Here is a 24,582-nt window from a genome sequence, read left to right on the forward strand (position 1 = left end):
AGTGAAATCATTTGGTATTTCTCTCTCTCTCTCTCAACTTGGCTAATTTCACTGAGCATAATACCCTCCAGCTCCATCCATGTTGCTGCAAATGGTAGGATTTGCCCTCTCCTTATGGCTGAGTAGTATTCCATTGTGTATATGTACCACATCTTCTTTATCCATCCATCGATGGACATTTAGGTTGCTTCCAATTCTTGGCTATTGTAAATAGTGCTGCAATAAACATAGGGGTGCATCTGTCTTTCTCAAACTTGATTGCTGCATTCTTAGGGTACATTCCTAGGAGTGGAATTCCTGGGTCAAACGGTAAGTCTGTTTTGAACATTTTGATGAACCTCCATACTGCTTTCCACAATGGTTGAACTAATTTACATTCCACCAGCAGTGTAGGTGGTCCACAATCTCGCCAACATTTGTTGTTGTTTGTCTTTTGGATGGCAGCCATCCTTACTGGTGTGAGGTGATACCTCATTGTAGTTTTAATTTGCATTTCTCTGATAATTAGCGATGTGGAGCATCTTTTCATGTGTCTGTTGGCCATCTGTATTTCTTTCTTGGAGAACTGTTCAGTTCCTCTGCCCATTTTTTTATTGGATTATTTGTTTTATGTTTGTTGAGGCGTGTGGGCTCTTTATATATTTTGGGCTTCAAGCCTTTATAGGATCTGTCATTTACAAATATATTCTCCCATACTTTAGGGTTCCTTTTTGTTCTATTCATGGTGTCTTTTGCTGTACAGAAGCTTTTCAGCTTGATATAGTCCCACTTGTTCATTTTTGCTGTTGTTTTCCTTGCCCGGGGAGATATGTTCAAGAAGAGATCACTCATGTTTATGTCTAAGAGGTTTTGCCTATGTTTTTTTCCAAGAATTTAATGGCTTCATGACTTACATTCAGGTCTTTGATCCATTTTGAGTTTACTTTTGTATATGGGGTTAGACAATGGTCCAGTTTCATTCTCCTACACATAGCTATCCAGTTTTGCCAGCACCATCTGTTGAAGAGACTGTTATTTCACCATTGTATGTCCATGGCTCCTTTATCAAATATTAATTGACCATATATGTCTGAGTTAATGTCTGGAGTCTCTTTTCTGTTCCACTGGTCTGTGGCTCTGTTCTTGTGCCAGTACCAAATTGTCTTGATTACTATGGCTTTGTAGTAGATCTTGAAGTTGGGGAGTGAGATCCCCCCTACTTTGTTCTTCTTTTTCAGGATTGCTTTGGCTATTCGGGGTCTTTGGTGTTTCCATTTGAATTTTTGAACTATTTGTTCCAGTTCGTTGAAGAATGTTGCTGGTAATTTGATAAGGATTGCATCAAATCTGTATATTGCTTTGGGCAGGATGGCCATTTTGACGATATTAATTCTTCTTAGCCAAGAGCATGGGATGAGTTTCCATTTGTTAGTGTCCCCTTTAATTTCTCTTAAGAGTGTCTTGTAGTTTTCAGGGTACAGGTCTTTCACTTCTTTGGTTAGGTTTATTCCTAGGTATTTTATTCTTTTTGATGCAATTGTGAATGGAGTTGTTTTCCTGATTTCTCTTTCTATTGGTTCATTGTTAGTGTATAGGAAAGCCACAGATTTCTGTGTGTCAATTTTGTATCCTGCAACTTTGCTGTATTCTGATATCAGTTCTAGTAGTTTTGGAGTGGAGTCTTTAGGGTTTTTTATGTACAGTATCATGTCATCTGCAAATAGTGACAGTTTAACTTCTTCTTTACCAATCTGGATACCTTGTATTTCTTTGTTTTGTCTGATTGCCATGGCTAGGACCTCCAGTACTATGTTAAATAACAGTGGGGAGAGTGGGCATCCCTGCCTAGTTCCCGATCTCAGAGGAAAAGCTTTCAGCTTCTCGCTGTTCAGTATAATGTTGGCTGTGGGTTTATCATAAATGGCCCTTATTATGTTGAGGTACTTGCCCTCTATACCCATTTTGCTGAGAGTTTTTATCATGAATGGAGTTGAATTTAGTCGAATGCTTTTTCAGCATCTATGGAGATGATCATGTGGTTTTTGTCTTTCTTTTTGTTGATGTGGTGGATCATGTTGATGGATTTTCGAATGTTGTACCATCCTTGCATCCCTGGGATGAATCCTACTTGGTCATGGTGTACTATCCTTTTGATGTATTTTTGAATTTGGTTTGCTAATATTTTGTTGAGTATTTTTGCATCTGTGTTCATCAGAGATATTGGTCTGTAGTTTTCTTTTTTGGTGGGATTTTTGCCTGGTTTTTGTATTAGGGTGATGTTGACTTCATAGAATGAGTTTCGGAGTATTCCCTCCTCTTCTATTTTTTGGAAAACTTTAAGGAGAATGGGTATTATGTCTTCCCTGTATGTCTGATAAAATTCCGAGGTGAATCCATATGGCCCGGGGGTTTTGTTCTTTGGTAGTTTTTTGATTACCACTTCAATTTCGTTGCTGGTAATTGGTCTGTTTAGATTTTCTGTTTCTTTCTGGGTCAGTCTTGGAAGGTTGTATTTTTCTAGGAAGTTGTCCATTTCTCCTAGGTTTCCCAGCTTGTTAGCATATAGGTTTTCATAGTACTCTCTAATAATTCTTTGTATTTCTGTGGGGTCCGTAGTGATTTTTCCTTTCTCGTTTCTGACTCTGTTGATTTGTGTTGACTCACTTTTCCTCTTAATAAGTTTGGCTAGAGGGTTATCTATTTTGTTTATTTTCTCAAAGAACCAGCTCTTGGTTTCATTGATTTTTGCTATTGTTTTATTCTTCTCAATTTTATTTATTTCTTCTCTGATCTTTATTATGTCCCTCCTTCTGGTGACCTTAGGCCTCATTTTTTCTTCTTTTTCCAATTTTGATAATTGTGACATGAGACCATTCATTTGGGATTGTTCTTCCTTCTTTAAATATGCCTGGATTGCTATATACTTTCCTCTTAAGACTGCTTTTGCTGTATCGCACAGTAGTTGGGGCTTTGTGTTGTTGTTGTTTGTTTCCATATATTGCTGGATCTCCATTTTGATTTGGTCATTGATCCATTGATTATTTAGGAGCGTGTTTTTAAGCCTCCATGTGTTTGTGAGCCTTTTTGCTTTCTTTGTACAGTTTATTTCTAGTTTTCTGCCTTTGTGGTCTGAAAAGTTGGTTGGTAAGATTTCAATCTTTTGGAATAACCTAGGCTCTTTTTGTGGCCTAGTATGTGGTCTATTCTGGAAAATGTTCCATGTGCACTTGAGAAGAATGTGTATCCTGTTGCTTTTGGATGTAGAGTTCTGTAGATGTCTATTAGGTCCATCTGTTCTAGTGTGTTGTTCAGTGCCTCTCCTTATTTTCTGTCTGGTTTATCTGTCTTTTGGAGTGAGTGGTGTGTTGAAGTCTCCCAGAATGAATGCATTGCATTCTATTTCCTCCTTTAGTTCTGTTAGTATTTGTTTCAGATCCATTTCTTTTTTAAAATATATGTTCATCCATTCTTCTGTGCTCAACAAGCCTCATTATAACCATTATTTTGAACTCTTTATCAGATAAATCACTTATACTCATTTCATTAAAGCAGTTTCCTCAGGTTTTATCTTCTTTAATTTTGAAGATTAAAGAACAAGATAATCTTGTTCGGTTTCTTCATTTTTTCCTGGCTCTATGTGGGGTTTTATGTGTTAGATAAAATAGTCACCAGTCCTAGTCTTGAAGGACTCTCTCTCCATTTGTTATGGTTCTGTAGCCTCACTTAGAACAGAAACCTTATCGTTCAACCCTGCCTACCTCTTGGTTGTCTTGAAAGCCCTTGTGATTGTTGGATTAGTCTAGTTATTTTCAGAGACTCCTAATAGTGGAGGGTTTGACAAGACCTATCATTGTCCTGAAGGGCAAGATCTCAGCAAGCAGATTCAGTCTTACTGGGAGCCAGGTTCTCAAGCAGCAGGTTTTAAGGTCTGCAAATATACCTCTGTCAAGGAAAGACTGGGATGTAGGAGTTTGGTCTGCTCCTAAGCTCAGCTGTGGGTAATAGCCAGTTAAGAACTGTTTCTTTATCTGATGCCATCTCACTGCACTTGTGAACAAGGCTTGCTGGCCACCAGAGCAGGAATATCAAAGACAACATTTGGCACCAATCACAAAAACCAACACATCACACACAAAAACTGGGACACCAGTGCACAAGTTCCCTTCTAGCACACTGGTACTCTAGAGTGCAGCAAAGGAAGAACTGAGATCCCTGGAGGTGTCTGGGAAAAATTACAGTCAGCCCTTAGTGGTATGTTTAGTTAAAAGCCTGTCCCTCAGGCCTCTGCAATGAAGACAGGTTAATAGGCCTCTTTCACAGAAAGACTGTGTTCCTCAACCTCTGGCATCTCTGCTGGGCTCAGTATGGAAGCTGGTTAAGAACTCTCTCTCCATTTGTTATGGTTCTGTGGGACCTGCAAGCATCAACTCCACTAAGCCACCAGAGGCTAGTGATCTAGAGGCATCTCACGGCTGCAGCCCCCGAAATCAGAGCACCAATGGAGGGTACAAACACTGACAAATGAGAGCAAGGCAGAGGGAGAGTGCAAAGATGACATCCACAGGCTGTAGTCCCCGAGAGCACCTAGGAATGTCCATAGGTGTGTGCCAAACCAGAAGCCTGCCCCTCAGGCTGAATCTCCAGGACAAGCTAATAGGCCTCTCTCATAGAGAAATGGAGGCTATATTTCAGTATGCAGCTGCACCGTGCAGACAGACAAAATGTCACCCCACTTGTCACAGTCCCATGGAACCACAAACACAAGCCCTGTTGGCCACCAAAGCCAGGCCATACAGGAATGTCTTGTGGGTGGCAGCCACAAAATCTATCATGCTCAACATAAACACCAGAAAGGCAGACACTTGTACGAACTTCCATCCAGGAATCACCAGTGCTCTTGAGTGCAGATGAGAGTATGTAGAGAGCACCTGTCTTGCAAGGTCTCCAGAGAGGATTACAGTTAGCCCTTAGTTGTGTGTCTAATTGAAGTGTGACCTTCAGGCCACATCTATGAAGATAAATGTAATAGTTCTTTTTCACTGAAAAATGGGTGTCTCTCTACTATGCCCTGGGGGTGGTAACCTGATAAGAACTCTTTCTCCATTTGTTACAGTCCTGTGGGACCTGCAAGCATAAGCCCCAATGGCTACTGTAACCAGGTGACCTAGAAGTGTCCTTAGGGTGGCAGCTGTAAAAATTGGGGTGCCAAAGGAGGATACAAGCCCCTTGGCTGGAGACACCAGTAAGCTGCAGTGAGGTAGAAGGGGAGTGAAAAGACTGTGATGCCTGCCTGTGTCTTTGGAGATTATTTCAGCAGGTCTCTAGATGTGCACTAAATTAAATCTCTGCCCTTCAGACCAATGCTCTAAGATCGGCAAATAAGCCTCTTTTGTAGAAGGTGTGAGCACTTCTCAGTTGGCTCCCTCTGCCCTGGGCCCTGGGGAGGGCCCAGCAGGTGAGTCCATACAGGTGGGCCTTTTAAGAACGTTTTCTCAGTTAGCTTTAGCCCTGCGGGTCTGGTGGACATAAGCCCATTGACTTTCAAAGCTAGAGGTTTTGGGGGTATATCTCTCAGGCACAGGTCTTAAAATTGGGTGGTAGATGTGGGGTTGAAACCCTTCACATCTGAGGGAGAAACTTGAGGTTTTAAGTTCCATCCCTATAGGAAGACCCTGTACCAAACATGAGGTTTATAGCAAGACAGTGTCTCAGGCTCGTCTACCCACTTTGATATGTTTTTATTTTCTCATTTGTTCAATATATAGAAATCACTCAGCTAGTTTTTTTGTGGTTTTTTTCTTTAAGAAGAAATTATTTTATTATGTAGCTGTAGATTTGGTGGTGTGACCATGGGTAAGGCAAGTTTAGGATCATCCTACATTGCCATCCTGAACCACTTTCATATGGAAAATATTAAATCATCCTTATGGTTGGTTTATGATCAGCTTAACTGTATCTGGACCTCAAAAAGTTATTCCACAAGGTTCAAACCTGTTAGGATGGCCAACATCAGAAGACAAAAAAAAGGAGAAAGGGAAACCCTCCTACACTGCTGGTGGGAATGTAAATTAGTTCAGCATTGTGGAAAGCAGTATGGAGGTTCCTCAAAAAACAAGAAATAGAAATACCATTTGACCCAGAAATTCCACTCCTAAGAATTTACCCGAAGAAACAAGATCCCTGATTCAAAAAGACATGTGCACCCCTATGTTTATCACAGCACTATTTACAATAGCCAAGATATGGAAGCAGCCTAAGCATCCATCAGTAGATGAATGGATAAAGAAGAGGTGGTACATATACAAAATGGAATATTATTCAGCGATAAGAAGAAAACAAATCCTACCATTTGCAGCAACATGGATGGAGCTAGAGGGTGTTATGCTCAGTGAAATAAGCCAGGCAGAGAAAGACAAGTACCAAATGATTTCCCTCATTTGTGGAGTATAACCATAAAGCAAAACTGAAGAAACAAAACAGCAGCAGACTCACAGACTCCATTAAGGGACTAGTGGTTACCAAAAGGGAGGGGTTGGAGAAGGTGGATGGGGAGGGAGGGAGAAGGAGATTAAGGGGAATTATAATTAACACTCACAATATAGGTAGATCATGGGGAAGGCAGTACAGCACAGCAAAGACAAGTAATGACTCTATAGCATCTTACTACACTGATAGACAGTGACTGCAGTGGGGGGGGGGGGAGATTTGATAATATGCGTAAATGTTGAAACCGCAATGTTGCTCATGTGAAACCTTCATTAGATTGTATATCAATGTTACCTTAATTTAAGAAGAAAACAAAGAACAAAAAAGTTATTCCTCAAAGGACCTTCTGAAGTTCTTATGGAGAAGATGGGGAAATTGACCACTTAGATGGTTTATCAATAATTTATAATTTCATTAAGTAATCTTATCTGATTATCACTTGCAAGACATTGTTCTCAGGCTTACTCCATTACTCATTTGTGTCATCAAATAGCTTGTAGTTTAGAGGAAATGCAGCACAATCTTACAACTGGAATGATCAGGGGGTAATCATTCAAAAAGAGTCCTATGTACTAGGGTGAATTGAGTAACATGACACTTTGCAGTGATAACTAACGATACTGGGATTGGGCCAAAGAAGTCACCTGCACAACTGCTAACAGATTAGAAACAGTTTTAAAACTTAATATCAATTTTAATCAATTTTGAGATCAGTGTGAGTCAAAATTCTGATGGAACCACCATAACTGCTAATGAGAGCACAACCTGCATTTTTAGAAGTGTAAGAGGTAAAATGATGTTTTCTATGTCTTGCCAATCTCATTGGTGATCAGACCCTATGTAACATATCTGCTTCAGAAATGATCTTGTTAGAGGATAAAGACAGATTTAATTATGCCCAAAGGAAAGAGAAAAAGAGCAAAGGGTCTCAGGATGGGATAATAATAAAAATACCTACTTTTAATTTTGTCCCCTTTGCATACCTTTTTAAAAGAAATCTCGGTGAACTATTTAATTCATATCCTTTGAAACATCACAACAGATGGATTACCATGCTTGTTCTCAAATCAGACCACCAGGGTTCAAATCTCTTTTCTATTACTTAGTAACAAACTGAATTTAGTATTTTAAGACTCAGATTTTACAAATCCAAAGACTCAAGTTTGCCCAAGGTAGAATTATTGTCAAATGACACACTTCTTGACATATCATGGTTAAATTTATCCAAGGGTGAAGATAAAATAATCCAAATTTCTAAAAAGTGGTGGGTAAAAAAACTAGAATATTACTTAAAAGGAATAAGACTAAATGAAGATTTTAATCTCAGTATTGGAGGCTTCAGAAACATTGGGGAGAAATCAACAATGATGAGTGTTACAGACTATAGGCAAGAATTTATACTTATAGAAGGTACCATTCACAAATCTGTGTTAAAGAAAGACATTAGTCCAACCAGGCCAAATTGTGCACAGAGACTGGCAGGCAAGACTGACCACAGGTGGGAAATTAAATGCCAGATTTTTATTAGAGCAGTGCTTCTCCAATTATAACATGCTTTCAAGTCTGTCAAAATGTAGATTTTGACTCAGTAGGTCTGGGGAGGAATCTGAGATTCTGCATTTGTAAACAGGCTCCCAGGTGACACTGGTGCTGCTGGTCCCTGTAAGTCTGTCTTTTTTTTTAGATTCAAAGCAACTGTTCTCTTTTCAGAAAAATAACCCCCAGAGGGAAGCTATGGGGACTACCTTCTCTCAAACTCCCTATTGAAAATTGAATTGTATCCCCCAAAAAGATATGTTCAATCCCCAATACCTGTGAGTGTGACCCTATTTGGAAATAGAGTCTTTGCAAATATGACCAATTAAGATGAGATCATACTGAGTGGGGTGAGCCATAATCCAATGACTGGTGTCCTTATAAGGAGAAGGAAATCTGAACACAAAGACTGACATACAGAGGGAAGACAATCACATGAAGAAGGTGGCAGAAATTGGGATCATGCAGCTACAAGCCAAGGAATGCTGAGGACTGCAGGCAACTGCTGGAAGCTAGGAAGGAAGTACTCTTCCCTGGAGGCTCCAGAGATTACATGACCCCAGTGATGCCTTAATTTCAGACTTTTATCCTCCAGAACTGTGGGAGAATAAATTTTGGTTATTTTAAGCCAAAAAAAAAAAAAAGACATTAGTATGCACAAGGATTCAGTTTATAATCAAGATAAAAAGTCTATAGAAACTACTAAAAAAAATTACTTTTCATAGGTAAAATAAATGCATCAGTAAGCTTAAGAAGGATGAAAATGGTAATGAATCCTTCTGTGTATGTAAATGTGGGAGGGGGAATTTTTTTAATAGGCTGAGTAAAGTTTCTTGCAATAAAATATTTCATGGAAAAAAACTAATACTAGTCTTCTATTAAAAGTACTGAGCTCTAAATCATAACAATGAATAGGACAAACTTTTGTGGAAAAAAAATATATAAATATGCTATAAACAATATAACACATATATGTCAAAATTATTCAATATATGAAAATAACTTAAGAAAACATAATTATACCTCATTTAAAAAGTATTTATTAGATACATTTTTAAATAGCTCATTCTCCAATTAATGTTAGAAATAGCAATCAATTGTTTAACATAATCTTAACTATTTAGATATTAATAAAAATTCTTAGTCCATTTCTCTGTTAAAAAAAGAAAGAAAACTGTGCCCCTGTGAGTGATTTGAGGTATCAATAAAAATGTTATTTTTCTGTGTGATGTGATGTGAACAATGAAAAATTTGTGTGCCTCTCTATATTTCTTACATTGTTTCCAATAAATAGAATAATAAATTGAATGTTAACCTATAAAAACACTATATCCTTACATTGAGTTGGCCTAAAAATTAAAGTTAGGGCTCTGGTTTCTGGTGAAAATGGAAAAGAAAGAACAAGAAGACTAATGTCCTGAGCAATAAAATCAGTACTTTCATCATTCAACCAAGATATTCAACTATACTCCAGGATAATTCATTAAATAGGTTCATTTTATTCCTGGAAAGTATTCATACAAGTTTATACATCATATGGTCCACAAGATGTAATTTTATCTTCATGAGCAAGGACTTCCTCACATATCAGTCATCTGAATTTTATAACTTTTCTTGTTCTAGAACCCTAATGCAGTGAGTATAATTATGCTAAGAGAATATAACTCATCAATGAAAGAATTAATTTCTAATTTGACTTTTTATAAGGTAAAACATTTATACTGTCTTTCCATTTTTTTTTATTTACAAGTGAAGCCTTGTGATTTTCCAGAAATAAAGCATGGAGCTTTATATTATGAAGACAGATATAAACCATATTTTCCAGTACCTATAGGAAAATATTATGCCTATCACTGTCATCAAAATTTTGTGACTCCTTCAGAGAGTTACTGGGATTACATTTATTGCACACGAGAAGGATGGTCACCAGCAGTACCATGCCTGAGTAAGTAAACGTTTTTGAATTTGTATAGTATAAATATTTCAAATACTGGGATAAGAAAGACATGTAAATGAGTACAACTAAAAATTATATGACAAAATAAAGCCAAGGGATGACTTCTTTGAGAAAAGACCACTATAGGTTTTTACTTTTATGGGAAAAATCACATAAGAGATAAAGATAGAGACTACAAAAATATCTATATCATTTATATTTCAGTTATAAAAACAAAAGATTGAATTCAAATATTGAATTTTCTCTTTAAAAAACTTTTGGTAGCAGCTGGTTTTTCTTAAGTTATACATTATTTTTGTATGCTTATTCATTCTAATTTAAATATTTCACAGATAATTTTAACAAAATTGACAAAATTTATATGTTTTAATTTTCATTTTTCATTTCATGATCCTTAGGACAATGTATTTTCAATTATTTGGAAAATGGAAATTATCCATATTCACAAATAAAATATTTACAGGGTCAATCTGTAAAGGTTGACTGCTATTCTGGCTACAGTCTTCCAAACGGGCAGAGCTTAATGACATGTACAGAGAATGACTGGTCCCCTCCTCCCAGATGCATCCGTGTCAGTAAGTAAAAGGGTCTGAGATCCCAGTGTATTTATGAATTTCTGACACTCATTAATATTCATTGTAGCAAAATGTTTATCAATTTCTTACCTTGCCAGTGGACCTAGACTTATTTCTTCCAGCTATGAACATATATATGAATTCCTTGACACACATATAGCAAAATAAAGAGCCTATTGATAAATGTTAGTAAAAAAAGGAGCAAAATAACTGCAAAGAAACCTGTAATAATAGAGTGATATCATCAATATAACAGAATAGGAGTTTCTGTTGTCTTTCCCACAAGGATCACAAATTATAGTAATCACCTGCAAATGAGAAAATCTTTGTGGGAGTCCAGGAATTTAGCAGGGACGTTTCAGCGCATCATTAGACCAAAAGGATCTAATATATTGGATGCATTGAAGATGGTGCGAGGAACTGTTTCACTTATCTGAGTCACTCCTCTAATGTGGCACAGTTCAGTGCCAAGGGAGTCACACCTGGCCCATTATTTCTCTATTGAGGGAAAGAAAGAGCATGTGAGTGAGCATCTGGGGGCTGAAGGGGAAGTAAAGCCATGCACTACCTACAAAACTGTGTACTATCACTTCAGCTTTTAGCACACACATAGGATGAAAGTAAAGGGGTGGAAAAAATATTCCATACAAATGGAAACCAAAAGTGACTAACAGCAGCTATGCTTATATAGACAAATTGTCTATTAGTCAAATAGGAATAAGAGACAAGTCTAATGATGACAAAAGAGTCGAATAATGAAGAGGATATAAAAATTGTAAATATATATGCATCCAACATTGGAGCATCCAGATATATTAAGCAAGTACTAACATATCTTAAAGGAGAAATATACAGTAACATAATAACACTAGCAGACTTAAATAACCCATTTTCAACAATGGTTAGATCAGTCACAAAGGAAACACTGAACTTGAAATATGCTTTAGACAAAATAGGCATAAGACACATATACAGAATATTCCATTCAACAGTGGCAGAATACTTATTCTCCAGAAGCACACATGGTACATTCTCCAGGATAGGTAGTTGCATTAGGTCACAAAGCAAGACTTAAAAATTTTTTTAAGATTAAAATAATGCCAAATATGTTTTCTGACCATAGTGGTATGGTAGACACCAGTAAAAAAACCAATGGGTCAAAGAAGACGTCAAAGGGAAATAAAAATATATCTTTAAAGAAACACAACATAACAAATATACAAAAGCAGCTCTGTGAGGGGTGTTGATTAAATAAACACCCACATTAATAAAAAAGAGTGACCTCAAATAAAATGCATAATAGTATACCTCAAAACAAACTAGAAAAAGAACAAAACTAAAGTTAAAAGACCTAAAGAAATAACAAAGATCAAAGTAGAAATATGAGAAAGAAACCAGAAAAATGAGAGAAAAAAATCAACAAAACTAAGACCTAATTTTTTGAAAAGATAAACAAAATTGACAAACATAAAGTTGACTGACCAAGAAAAAAGAGATCAAATAAAATCAGAAATGTAAGTGGAGACATTACAAATGATGCCACAGAAATACTAAGGATCATGAGACAGCTATAAACAACTATACACCAACAAATTGGATAGCACAGAAGAAATAGACAAATTCCTAGAATCATACAACTTACCAAGACTAAATAATGAAGAAATAGAAAATCTGAACAAACCAATAACAAGGAAGATTGAATCAGTAATCAAAACAAGATTGAATTAGTAATCAAAAACATTTTCAGAGAAAAGCCAAGGACCAGAAATTTTTACTGGTAACTTAAAGAATTAATGCTTCTCAAACCATTCCAAAAAAATGCAGAGGAAGGACACTTCCAAAATCATTTTATGAAGTCAGCATTACCTTACCACCAAAGCCAGACAAGGATACTACAAAAAAAGAGAAAAGTATAGGCAAAATAGCACTGATGAAATAGATGTAAAAATGCTGAACAAAATACTAAGACACTGAATTCAACAGCATATTAAGAAATACACCATGATAAAATTGGATTTATCCATGGGATTCAAGGATGGTACATCAGATGCAAATCAGTAAACATGACATACCACATTGACAATATAAAGGGTAAAATCATATGATCAACTTACTGACGCCTAAGAAGTATTTGGCAAAATTTAACATTCCTTTATGGTAACAACTCAACAAATGAAGTATTAAAGGAATGTATCTCAACATAATGAAGGACGTATATGAGAAGCGCACAACTAAAATCTTAATGGTAAATAGCTGAAAGCTTTTCCTTGAGTATCAGGAAGAAGGTAAAGATACCCATTCTAACCACTTCTAGTCAATATACTACTGGAGATCCCAGCCAAAGCAATTAAGCAGTGAAAGGAAATAAAAGACATCCAAATAAGAAAGAATGAAGTAAAACTGCCTGTTTGCAGATGACAGGATCTTACATATAGAAAACTCTAAAAACTCCACCAAAAACCTGTTAAAATTAATAAAAGAATTCAGTAAAGTTGCAGGATACAAAAACAATATATAAATATCATTTGCATTTCTATACACTAGCAACAAACTATAAGAAAGAGGAAGTAAGAAAATAATCCCACTTACAATAGCATCAAAAATAATATCTAGGAATAAACTTAACCAAGAAGGTCAAAGACCTGTACTCTGAAAATTATAAGATATAGGTGAAATAAACAGAAGAATACACAAATAAAGGCAAAGATATCCCATGTTCATGGATTGGAAGAATTAATATTCATAAAAATGTCCATGCAACCCAAAATGATCAACAGATATAATGAAATCCCTATCAAACTTCCACTAGCATTTTTCACAGGAATAGAAAAAAAAATACTAAAATTCATTTGGAACCACAAAACACCCCCTAACAGTCAAAATAAAGTTGAGAAGAACAAAACTGGAGACATTGTGAAACCCAATTTCAAATTGTATTACAGAGTGAAAATAATGAAAGCAATATGGCACCAGCATAAAAATGGCATACGTATCACTGTAACAGAATCAGGAGCCCAGAAATAAACCATGCATATGTAATCAACTACATTTGACTACAACTAATATTTGACAAGGGAGCCAAGAATACACAATGGGGAAAGGAGTGTTTTCAGTATGAAACAGGGCACCTATATTAAACCAGGGCACCTATATTAAAACACTAATGGAAATTAACTCTAAATGATTTAAAGACTTAAATATAAGACTTGAAAACATAAAAACCTAGAAGAAAACATGAAAATATCTTCTGGACATTAGTCATGGCAATGATTTATTTTGGATGTGACACCAAAAACACAGGCAACAAAAATTAAAATAAATTTGACTTCATCAAACAAAAACGCTCTGCTCAGCAAGTCAGAAAAATAAAAAGTCAACCTATAGAATGGGAAAAATACTTGTAAACCATATATCTAATAAGGAGGTTAATAAATATATAGAGAGATCATACATGTGATCTATATATAGTATATGTATTTTTAAGAAAGAAAACTGATACAACTCAGTAGTAAAAAGAAATAATAAAACCCAAGTGCTACAATACTAAATGAGCAAAGGATTTGAATAGATATTAGACATTTTTCTGAAGAATACATGCAAATGGCCAACTGATACATGAAAAGGTACTCAAAAATCACTAATCATCAAAACCACAGTGAGATATCACTTCATACATGTTAGAATGGCTTTTATCAAAAAGATGAAAGAAAGCATGTGTTAATAAGGATGTAGAGAAAAGGAAATACCTGTACACTTTTGGTAGGATTGTAATTTGTTACAGTCATATATATCATATGTCTATTTTCAGGATGTTTGTAGCATTTTATATTCCCAGAACCAATGTATGAAAGTTCCAGTTGATTCACATCATCATTAACAAACTGAATGGTTGGTTTGGTGTGTTATTGTACTTTAAGTGGCCATAATTCTTGTTTTGTAAATATTTAGCTCCTTGCCATTTTTAATTTGGTTTATCTTATTATTAAGTTATAGTAGTCCTTTAAATATTTGGGATAAAATTTCCTTATGAGATGTGTGGTTTACCAGAATTTTCTCACATTCTATGTCTAGTCATTTGAGTTTTCAACAGTTTATTTCTAGGAAGAGATATTTTAACTTTTGATGAAATACAAATTTATCAATTTTTAGTTATTTATTTTTTGTCCTATACTGGACAACTTTACCATCCCAATGTTACAAAGATTTGTCATACCTTTTGTGGAATGTTTATATACTTACTTTTACATTCATGTCAATGTTTTATTTCTAGTTCTTTTGGGTGGAATAGAGTTCATTTATTTCCTTATATGGATTTCCAGGTGTCCCAGACAATTTTTTGGAAATAATAACCTCTTACTCATTTGAGGAACTTTGTCAAAACTCCACTGAATATAGGTTTGTGTGTGTTTCTGGACTTATTACTATTTTCCATTGATTTATATATTTATCATTGTATCAATATGTCATATTTTGATTAATATAGTGTGAGTCCTTTGACTTTGTTCTTAATTATGGAAGGTAGAATAAAGGCTGTCCCCAAATGTTTGTGTTTTAATCTTGGGAACCTGTAAATATGTTACCTTCCTTAGTAAAAGGAACTTTGCAGATGTTATTAAGATAACATCTTGAAATGGGGAGATTATTAATGGATTACCTGAGTGGACTTATGGTAATAACATGTGGAAAGGGAGAAAGAAAAAGAGGTGTGACTGTGGAAGAAGGATCAGAAGGGGATTCGAAGTTTCTGGCTTTAATAATGGAGAAAGGAGCCAAGGAAGTCAGGCAACCTTTAGAATCCAGAAACCACCTCAGAAAGAAGCATAGCCTTGCGGGCATCTTGATTTTGTCCTGGTGACATCTGTGTCAGGCTTCTGATCTGTAAAAAAAAATTGAATATAATAAATTACTATTGTTTAAGCTGCTGAGTTTGTGTAATTATTTAATAGCAGTGGTAGAAAACTATTACATTAATTATTAAATTGGCTTTTCTAGTTATTTTCTATTTTATTTGAATTTTAGCATCACCTTCTTAATTTCTATGATAAAGCCTACTGATAATTTGATTGGGGTTTAGTTGAATCTGTGCATTAACTTGAGGAGAATTAGTATGGTAAAATACTAATTCTTCTGATTTGTAATTATCCATTTACTTAGGCCTTTTTATTTCAGGAAGGTCTTGTAATTTTCAGAATACACATCATACACATATTTTGTTAATCTTTCCTTAAACAGCATAGGTTTTTTAATACTGCTACAAATTATATTCAACATTTTTATTTTCCAACTTTTCATTCCTATTGTATAGAAATAAAATTTTGTTTAATGTATTGATTTTTTATCCTATGACCTTGGTAAATTTATTGTTAGTTTTGTACTATTTTTGTAGGTTCTGTGTGGATATTGCAACAATTACATAGCATCTGATAATTAAGAGCACAAACAAGACTCCATAGTATAAATTTACATTAGGTTTTATAAAAGTTAAGGACACAGCACAACAGGAGAAAAAAGTAGGCAATTCTAGAAGAGTCTGAATACATCCAGGCACAGCTATCCAATATCATTTTTCAGGATATTCTCCATCTGTGGTTTCCAAATCATCAAGATATATGCAAGGTATCTAATTTTCAGAAATATTAACGCACACTTTTCCAAAGGGGTCCCTTGTATATCCCACTGCTTGCATAATTAAGCCTAATCCATGTAACCAATTACACTAGATGCAATCTATGAAACTATATATTCCTACATGACATAGACAAGCTTGTACAAGTGTATCCAAGTAAGTTTCAAACTGTAAACAAATTATAAATCATTTGGTACTACATCTCATGCCTAACTTGGTCAAGGGTTAACACTAAAATGATGTATATTCCTGAAGACAACCACAGAGTGGTTTTATCCCACCTTTAAATTAATCCTATCCTTACATGGTTCACCTTTCTGATCCTTGGTCAAGCTTTCTTAATTAAAAATCATTCACAGTCATTCTTGTTTTTCTGTGTCTTATAGAATAGAAAAAGCAAAAAGACAACATGAGTGGCAAATAGATATTGCTTTCAATATTTGGGTTTTTGCAAATATTTTAACATAACCTTGTTGATAAATGTGAACTTTATGAAAAGTATCAGGAGAGTGATTCAATTTAATGAATAATTGGTTTCTAACAAAACAATTTTTCCTCTGGCAAAGGAGTTTTGATCAGAAAACCATTTTGTGAAGGTTTTCATTCAATATTAAATGAAGGTTTCATTCAATAAAAAGCATTATAAGTTTTCTTATTATGTCCCAAATCGTCCCTTAATATGTCCCAAATCTTAACAGATATACCACTACTACACCAGGTAGTGGATTTCACTATAAGGTAGTCTAATAAATTATACAATAAATTAGTTAATATTGCCATAGTATTTTATCAGTATTCCCCCTTCAATATCTTAAAGATCTATCTAATGATGATCTCCCTTATTTCCATGAATGTTAAGTTGTAACACACATTGTTATACAAGCCATTTCTTCAGTGCCTTAATACCACCCCTGCTGAAATTAACTAATAGGCTTTCATTTATTCTGATTTTTTTCAGTCTGCTACTTTTTGGGTCAAAAGGAAAATGATAAGTGTAGGTCACTGAATATGCTGTTTCTCAGTCTATTGTTGTATAGCACCTGCCATAAAATGGGTTCCTTGTCTGGATGATATATAACCAGGAGTACCGATTTAAGACTGTAAGCCTCAAATAGTGTTACAAACATTGATTTTAGTCATCAGGTATGAAAATATAGGTCCAAAATCAATATATATTCTGGTCAAGACCAAGCGGAACTTGGAGGAAAATGTTGCTCCAAAATCCCTTTCTAGGTAATAGCTACTTTCAAAGTCTGAAAATCTCATTACTCATTTCTTTCTCTGTAGATTTTTTATTAGAGGCTAATAATACATCATGATTTGATATGTAATTTATATTGATATCAAACAACTCAATTGCACTGCACACTCTTGCTTTGGTTTTGGAACTGACAGAGTCGAACATTTATTTCCATGTGTTCAAGGAATGTGCCTAGATCATCTGGTTCAAGTTATTTATAAGAATTTTATTCTTCACATACTTTAGTCAGGTTATTTAGCCATTCTGTGGTGGTTATATAATTCATAAATATTAGCTTGCTCTTCAGATTGTGATATCATTATATAATCATTATATTTCATTTTTTTCACTTGAATCAAATTTAATTCTCTCCAACTACATATGACAATAAGTAGATGAATTCAAATATACTTGTGTAAGCACAGTAGATAAATATTAAAGCGTATGTTATATGAGTGCACTACCTTTGAAATAGGTATTGAAAAGAAAACTTATCCAAATGAATTGCAGAGTACAAATTTCCCTTAGCTTGTACAGTTTGAATTGTTAACACCAATTTATGCTTCTGAAGACATTACCTTTTGTGGCCTCTGCAGTATACAATTAAATCCAAGGTCCATCCTAGATTGATACTTCTGAAGACACTAGTTTTTGTAACCTTCTATAGCATAAAGTTAAATCCAGGATCTACCAGTAATTTCTCTGGCTGTATTAATTTTTAAATAAAGAGTATTTAGGTATTAATATATCCCTTAATTAAAGCTGAAATGTTTTAATGATCCCTCAGATATAATTTTTAAAATTTTCATACAGTAATATCTTTTGTTGCACATTTTTATATTTGACAAATACATGAGTCATGTCACCTCCACTAAAATCATGATAAATAATAGTTCACTCAAAGCAAAAACTTCCTTCATGCCTCCCTTTGTAGTCACACCATCCCATACACCTAACTGCAGGAAATAGTCGTTCTGTTCTTGGTACTGACACTTGTGTCTTTTTCAGAGAGTTAAATATATGAAAACACACAGTATGTTCTCTGAGTCTGGCTTTCAATAAACACAATTCATGTTGATCCATGTATCAGTAGTCATTTTTTATTGAAGTATATAGGTAATATACAATATTATATTAGGTTTGTTGTACAACACTAATTAAAGTTTATGTACATTATGAAGAGGTAACCATAAGTCTAATTACCATCAGTCACCATCCATGATTATTACAGTATTACTGATTATATTCCTTATGCTGTACTTTACATATTTCAGTTATTTATTTTATAAGTGAAAGTTTGTATCTTTTTATCCCCTTCACTGATTTTGCCTATCTCTCTAGCCTTCTCCCCTCTGGCAACCACCAGTATGTTTTCTATATTTATGAGTCTCTTTGTGTTTTGTTTTGTTTGTTCACTTCTTTTCTGTTTTTTTAAATTCAAATATAATTGAAATCATATAGCATTTGTCTTTCCCTGTCTACCTTATTCATTTCACTTAATATAATACCCTCTAGGTTGATTCATATTGTCAAAAATGGCAAGATTTTATTCTTTTTATGGCTAAATGTTTGGTATATATTGCATATATACCGTATCTTTTATCCATTTACCTATCAATGGACATAGGCTGCTTCTACATCTTTGCTATTGTAAATAATGTTGCAGTGAACATACAGGTGCATGTATTTTTTGAATGAGTGTTTTCATTTTCTTTAGATAAATACCCAGAAGTGGAATTACTACATCATCTGTTATTTCTATTTCTAATTTTCAGAGGACCTTCCAAGCTATTTTCTATAATGACTGCACCAGTTCACATTCCCTACAGCCCAGAGACTGCCTTTCTCCACATTCTTTCCAAAACTTATTATTTCCTGTCTTTTTGAACCTAGGCATTCTTACAGGTGTGAAGTGATACCTCACTGTGGCTTTGATTTGCATTTCCCTGATGATTTGTTATGTGGAGCATCTTTCCATACAGGTGTTGGCCATCTGTATGTCCTCCTTTGAAAAAATGTCTGTTCACAACCTCTGCCCATTTTTTAATCAGACTCTTTTCTGGTATTGAGTTGTATAAGTTCTTTATAATTTTTTTATGTTAACATTTTATCAGATATCTTTTGTAAATATATTCTCCCAGTCAGTAGGTTGTCTTTTGTTTTGTTGATAATTTCCAAAAGCTTTTTGTAACAAAGTTCAAAGCCAGAAGAAGGAAGGATCATCGTGGAAATAAATTAAAGAAGCTAAAAACAATTAAAAAAAGAACGAATGAAACTAGGATCTGGTTTTGTGAATAGAGAAATAAGATTGATGAAGCTTTTACCAGAAAAAAAGAGTGAGGACTCAAAATTAGAAATGAAAGTGAAGCTTACAATTGATACCACAAAAATAGAGTATTATAAAAGACTTTTTGAGCAATTATATGCCAAGAAATTGGAAAACTTAGAAGAAATGGATAAATTCCTAGAAACATAATTTCCAAGACTGAATCAAGAAAAAATAGGAAATATGAAGAGACGGATTACTAATATTTAAAATGAATCAGTAATCAAAAACTCCCAGCAAACATCCATAACCAGATAACTTTACAGGTGAAATCTACTAAACATTTAAAGAACAGTTAATACCTATCCTTCTCAACTATTCCAAAAATTGAAGAGGAAGAAAGACTTTCAAATTAGTTCTATAAGGCCATCAATACCCTGATACCAAACCCAAATACACTACAAAAAGTTACAGGTCAATATCCCTGATGAACACACACGCAAAATCATCAATAAAATATAGGAAAACCAAATTTAACAATATGTTTAAAGGATCAGAACACCACAATCAAGTGGGATTTAATCCAGGGAAGTAAAGATGGTTCAGCATCTACAAACTGATCAACATGCTACACCAAATTAATATAAGTAAGGATAAAAACCATTTGATCATTTCAACAGATGATGAAAAATCATTTGACAAAATTCAGTATCCACTCATGATAAAAACTCTTAGCCAGGTGGGTATAGTGGGAACATGCCTCAATATAATAAAGCCCATATATGACAAACCCACAGCTGACATCATATTCGACAGTGAAAAGCTGAAAGTTTTTCCTCTAAAATCAGGAAAAAAGACAAGGCTGCCCACTTTCACCACTTTTACTCAATATAGTACTGAAACTCCTAGCCACAACAATCAGAATGGAAAAAAATAAAAGACATCCAAAATGAAAAAGAAGAAGTAAAACTTTCATTTTTTGTAGATAACATAATGCTATATATGGAAAACTTTAAAGATTCCCTGTAAAACTCTTAGAACTAATATATGAATTCAGTAAAGCATCAAGATACAAAATTAATATACAGAATATGTTGTGTTTCTATATACAAACGAACTATCAGAAAGAGAAAATAAGTAAACAACCCCATTTATAATTTAATCAAAAAATAGAATACCTAGTGATGCATTTAGACAAGGAGACAAGTGACCTGTATACTGAAAACTAAGATGAAAAGAATTAAAGGTGATAACAACAAATGAAAGGATTTACCATTCTCATGGGCTAGAATTAATATTTTTAAACTGTACATACTCCCCAAAGCATTCTATAACCAGATTCAGTGCAATCCATATACAAATACCAAGAGCATTTTTCACATTAATAAAACAATCCTAAAACTTGCATGGAACCACAAAAGACTCCAAAAATCAAAGCATTGTGAGAAAGAAGTCCAAAGCTAGAGGTATCACACTCCCAGATTTCAAATGAAGCTATAATAATCAAAATAGTATGACAGTGGCACAAAAACGGACAAATAGATCAATGGGACAGAATCGAAAGCCTAGAAATAAAGTCAAACATATAAAATCAATTAATCTACAGCAAAGGAGGCAAGAATATACAACAGAGAAAAGAGTCTCTTCAATAAATGGTGCTGGGAAAACTGGACGGCTACATGCAAAAGAATGGAACTGGATTACTTTCTTGACCATATACAAAAACAAACTCAAAATAGATTAAAGACAAATGTAAGACCATAATTTTCAATTAGCCATCTAAATGTGTGTGGTTGTATTATCTCATCCCTAGTAACAAATTGTCTTGAGCATTATTTTCTGTGTTTGTTTGCCATGTATATATCTTTTATGATGAAGACTGTTCAAATATTTTACCCACTTTTTCACTGGGTTGTTTGGTTTGTTATCATTGAATTTTGTTATATACAGAATATAATATAATTCTGTCTACAAGTCCTTTTGTGGAGTAGTTTGGCAAATGTGTTCCTACCATCTGTACTTCACTTATTCCCTTCATAGTCTTTCATAGAGCAAAACTGTTTAATTTTGATACCATCCAATGTATTAAGTTTTTCATTTATGAATTATGCTTTTAGTGTCATCTAAGATCTTTCTGCTTAAACCCAGGTTAGATTTCAATCTTTTCAAATTGTCTAAGACCTGTTTTTTAACCTATCATATTATCTATCCTGAAGAATATTTCATGTTCACTTAGGATATGTATTCTGCTGCGTTGGATGGAATGATCTGTGTATGTTTGTTAGGTCCATTTGGTCTAAAGTTTGGTTCAGTTCAATGTTTCCTTTTTGATTTTGTGTTTGGGTGTTCTATTTATTGTTGATAATGGAGTATTTAAGTCTCCTATCATTATTGTACTGTCTATTTCTCCTGAAAGATATGTTACTATTTGCTTTGGATATTTAGGCACTACAACTTACATCTTGATCAATTGGCCTCTTTATTATTATATAATAACTTTATTTTTATTTAATTTGGCTTGAAGTTTGTTTGGTCTGACATAAGTATAGACGCCCCTGCTTTCTGTTGGGTCACAGTTGCACTGCACATCCTTTCTCACTCTTGTATCTTCTTTGTGTCTTCACTGCTGAAGAGTTTCTGGTAGGCAGCATAGATTTCAGTTTTGTGGGCTTTTTGGTTATGTTTTGTTTTGTTTTTGGTTTAACCATCCATCCATTTTGATTGAATTTGAGTGTATTTTTATTGGAATATCAACCCATTTACATTAAGAGTAGTTATTGATAGGTAAGGACTTACTGTCATCTTATTAATTTTTTCTCAAACACCTTGTAGTTTCCCTATTCCTTTCCTCCTCTCTTTATGACTTAATGATTTTCCTTAGTAGTAAACTACGAAACTTTTTTTCTTTTGTGAATCTATGCTTTATGGTTTCCATGAGGCTTATATAAAAGCATCTTACACATATAGCAGTCTATTTCATAATAAGTTAATTTCAATCGCATACAAAAACTTTCTTATGTTTTTGATGTCACAATTTACCTTTTTATTTTGTATTCATTAGCAAATTATCATAGCTATATTTATTTTTACTCTCTTGTCCTTTAACCTTTATATAGAGTTAACTATTTAACAATCTACCATATTAATATTAGAGTATTCTGAATTGGAGAGTATACTTATGTTTACAAGTCTGTTGTCTATTTTCATATGTTTTCATATTTCTAATTAGCATTCTTATATTTCACCTTGAAGAACTCCTTTCCTTATTTCTTGTAGGGCAGATCTAGTGGTACTGAATTCCCTCTGCTTTTGTTGGTCTGGGTAAGTCTTTGCATCTCATTCATTTCTGAATGATTCTGTTCCAGGTAAAGTATTCTTGGTTGGCAGGGTTTTTATTCATCACAATAAATATGTCATCCCACTCTTCTTCTGGCCTGTAAGGTTTTTGCTAAGAACTCTGCTTAAAGTCTTATGAGGATTCCCTTTTAAGTTACAAGGTTTATTCCCTTCTGCTTACGATTTGTATTTGTTCTTTGACTTTTTGCAGTTTTATTATACATCTTGTAGAAGATCTTTTTAGGTTGATCTTATTTGGTTACCTATAAGCTTCATGAACTTAGATATCCAAATTTCTCCCCTTATTGGGAATGTTCTTAGCCATTATTTCTTTAAATAAACTTTCTGCCCTGCCTTCCTTTTTTCCTCCTTCTGGAACTCCAGTAGTTCACAAATTGGTTCTTTTGATGGGTAGCCATAAATCATGGAAGCTTACTTCACTTTTTTTCATTCTTTTTTTTCTTTATTCTCCTCTGACTGGATAATTTCAATGTACCTATCTAATATCACAGATTTTTTTTCCTCTGCTTTATCCATTCTGTTGTTGATGCTCTCTATTGCATTTTTTAGTCATTGTATTCTTCAGCAGTAGTATTTATTTTGCATTATTTTTTATGATTTCTATCTCTGTTAAACTTTTTGCTTTGGTCATGTATTGTTTTTCTGATTTTGTTCAGTTGTCTTTCTGTATTTTCTTGTAGCTCACTGAGCTTTTAAAAATAGCTATTTTGAATTTTTATTGGGTAAATCACAGATCTTCATGTCTTTAGGTTTGGATATTGAAAGATTTTTGTGATATTTTGCTAGTGCCCTGTTGCTATGATTTTTCATGTTCCTTGATGTTTTGTGTTACTGTCTTTACATTTGAGACTGCAATCACTTCTTCCAGTCTTTACTAACTTCCTTTGAGAGAGGGACAACTTCCTTCAGCCCTACTAAAGATTCTGAAGCTCTATCAGACTGCCTATGGGAACACTCACTCCATGCCTCCTGCTTCCTTTTAGAGCAATTCTTATGAACATATCCCTTGTCTAGATCCTGCAGTGCACCAAGTGGGTGCTGATAGCCTCTCCTGTTTCTACAAAGCTAGCATTTCATCCCATTGTTGTGGTCTCTCCCTGGCCCACAGCTGTGAGCCACCTTTTTATGCATGCTCACTAATTATCTGTCAAAGCTTGGTCTCACTGCCAATGTCAGTTGTTCTCACAGGCAGTTGTCCGCCGGGTGGGAAGGTGTGTGGGTGAGGCACACAGAGCACTGACGATGCCCATGGGCCAGTTAAGGAGAATCTGAAAGTGAGGCATTCCCAGAGGCTTGTGAGTGGGCTTTCTGAGTCGGCAATAGAGTTAATAGGATCTGCATCCCTTTAATGTCCTCCAAGAGTATTCTCTGAGGTTCTTCCAGCCTCCTCACTCAGGCATACAGCTCATCAGCCAGTAGTCTGAATGCGGTGAGAAATAAATATACCACTTGGCAGCATCCTACAGAGGTAGGGAAGCTGTGTGCTAACTCACAGGCTCCCCTCTGCCCCTGTGGGAGAAATCAGGAGCTGAGGAAGTTCTCTCTCGGCTTTAAACTGTA

General features: G+C 34.6%; 1 protein-coding gene across 4 annotated transcripts in view; it reads left to right on the forward strand.

Moving 5' to 3' along the window:
* CFH (complement factor H) overlaps positions 1-24,582 on the forward strand; it is a 114,484-nt gene that overhangs the window by 60,035 nt on the left and 29,867 nt on the right. For all 4 annotated transcript variants that reach the window (XM_073221900.1, XM_073221899.1, XM_073221898.1 and 1 more), the window contains 2 exons: positions 9,752-9,946; positions 10,357-10,533. In XM_073221900.1, coding sequence (XP_073078001.1) covers positions 9,752-9,946; positions 10,357-10,533 — 372 coding nt within the window. The remainder of the gene's footprint in view (positions 1-9,751; positions 9,947-10,356; positions 10,534-24,582) is intronic.

This window comes from Manis javanica, chromosome 14 (assembly GCF_040802235.1).
Source record: "Manis javanica isolate MJ-LG chromosome 14, MJ_LKY, whole genome shotgun sequence".
NCBI lineage: Eukaryota > Metazoa > Chordata > Mammalia > Pholidota > Manidae > Manis > Manis javanica.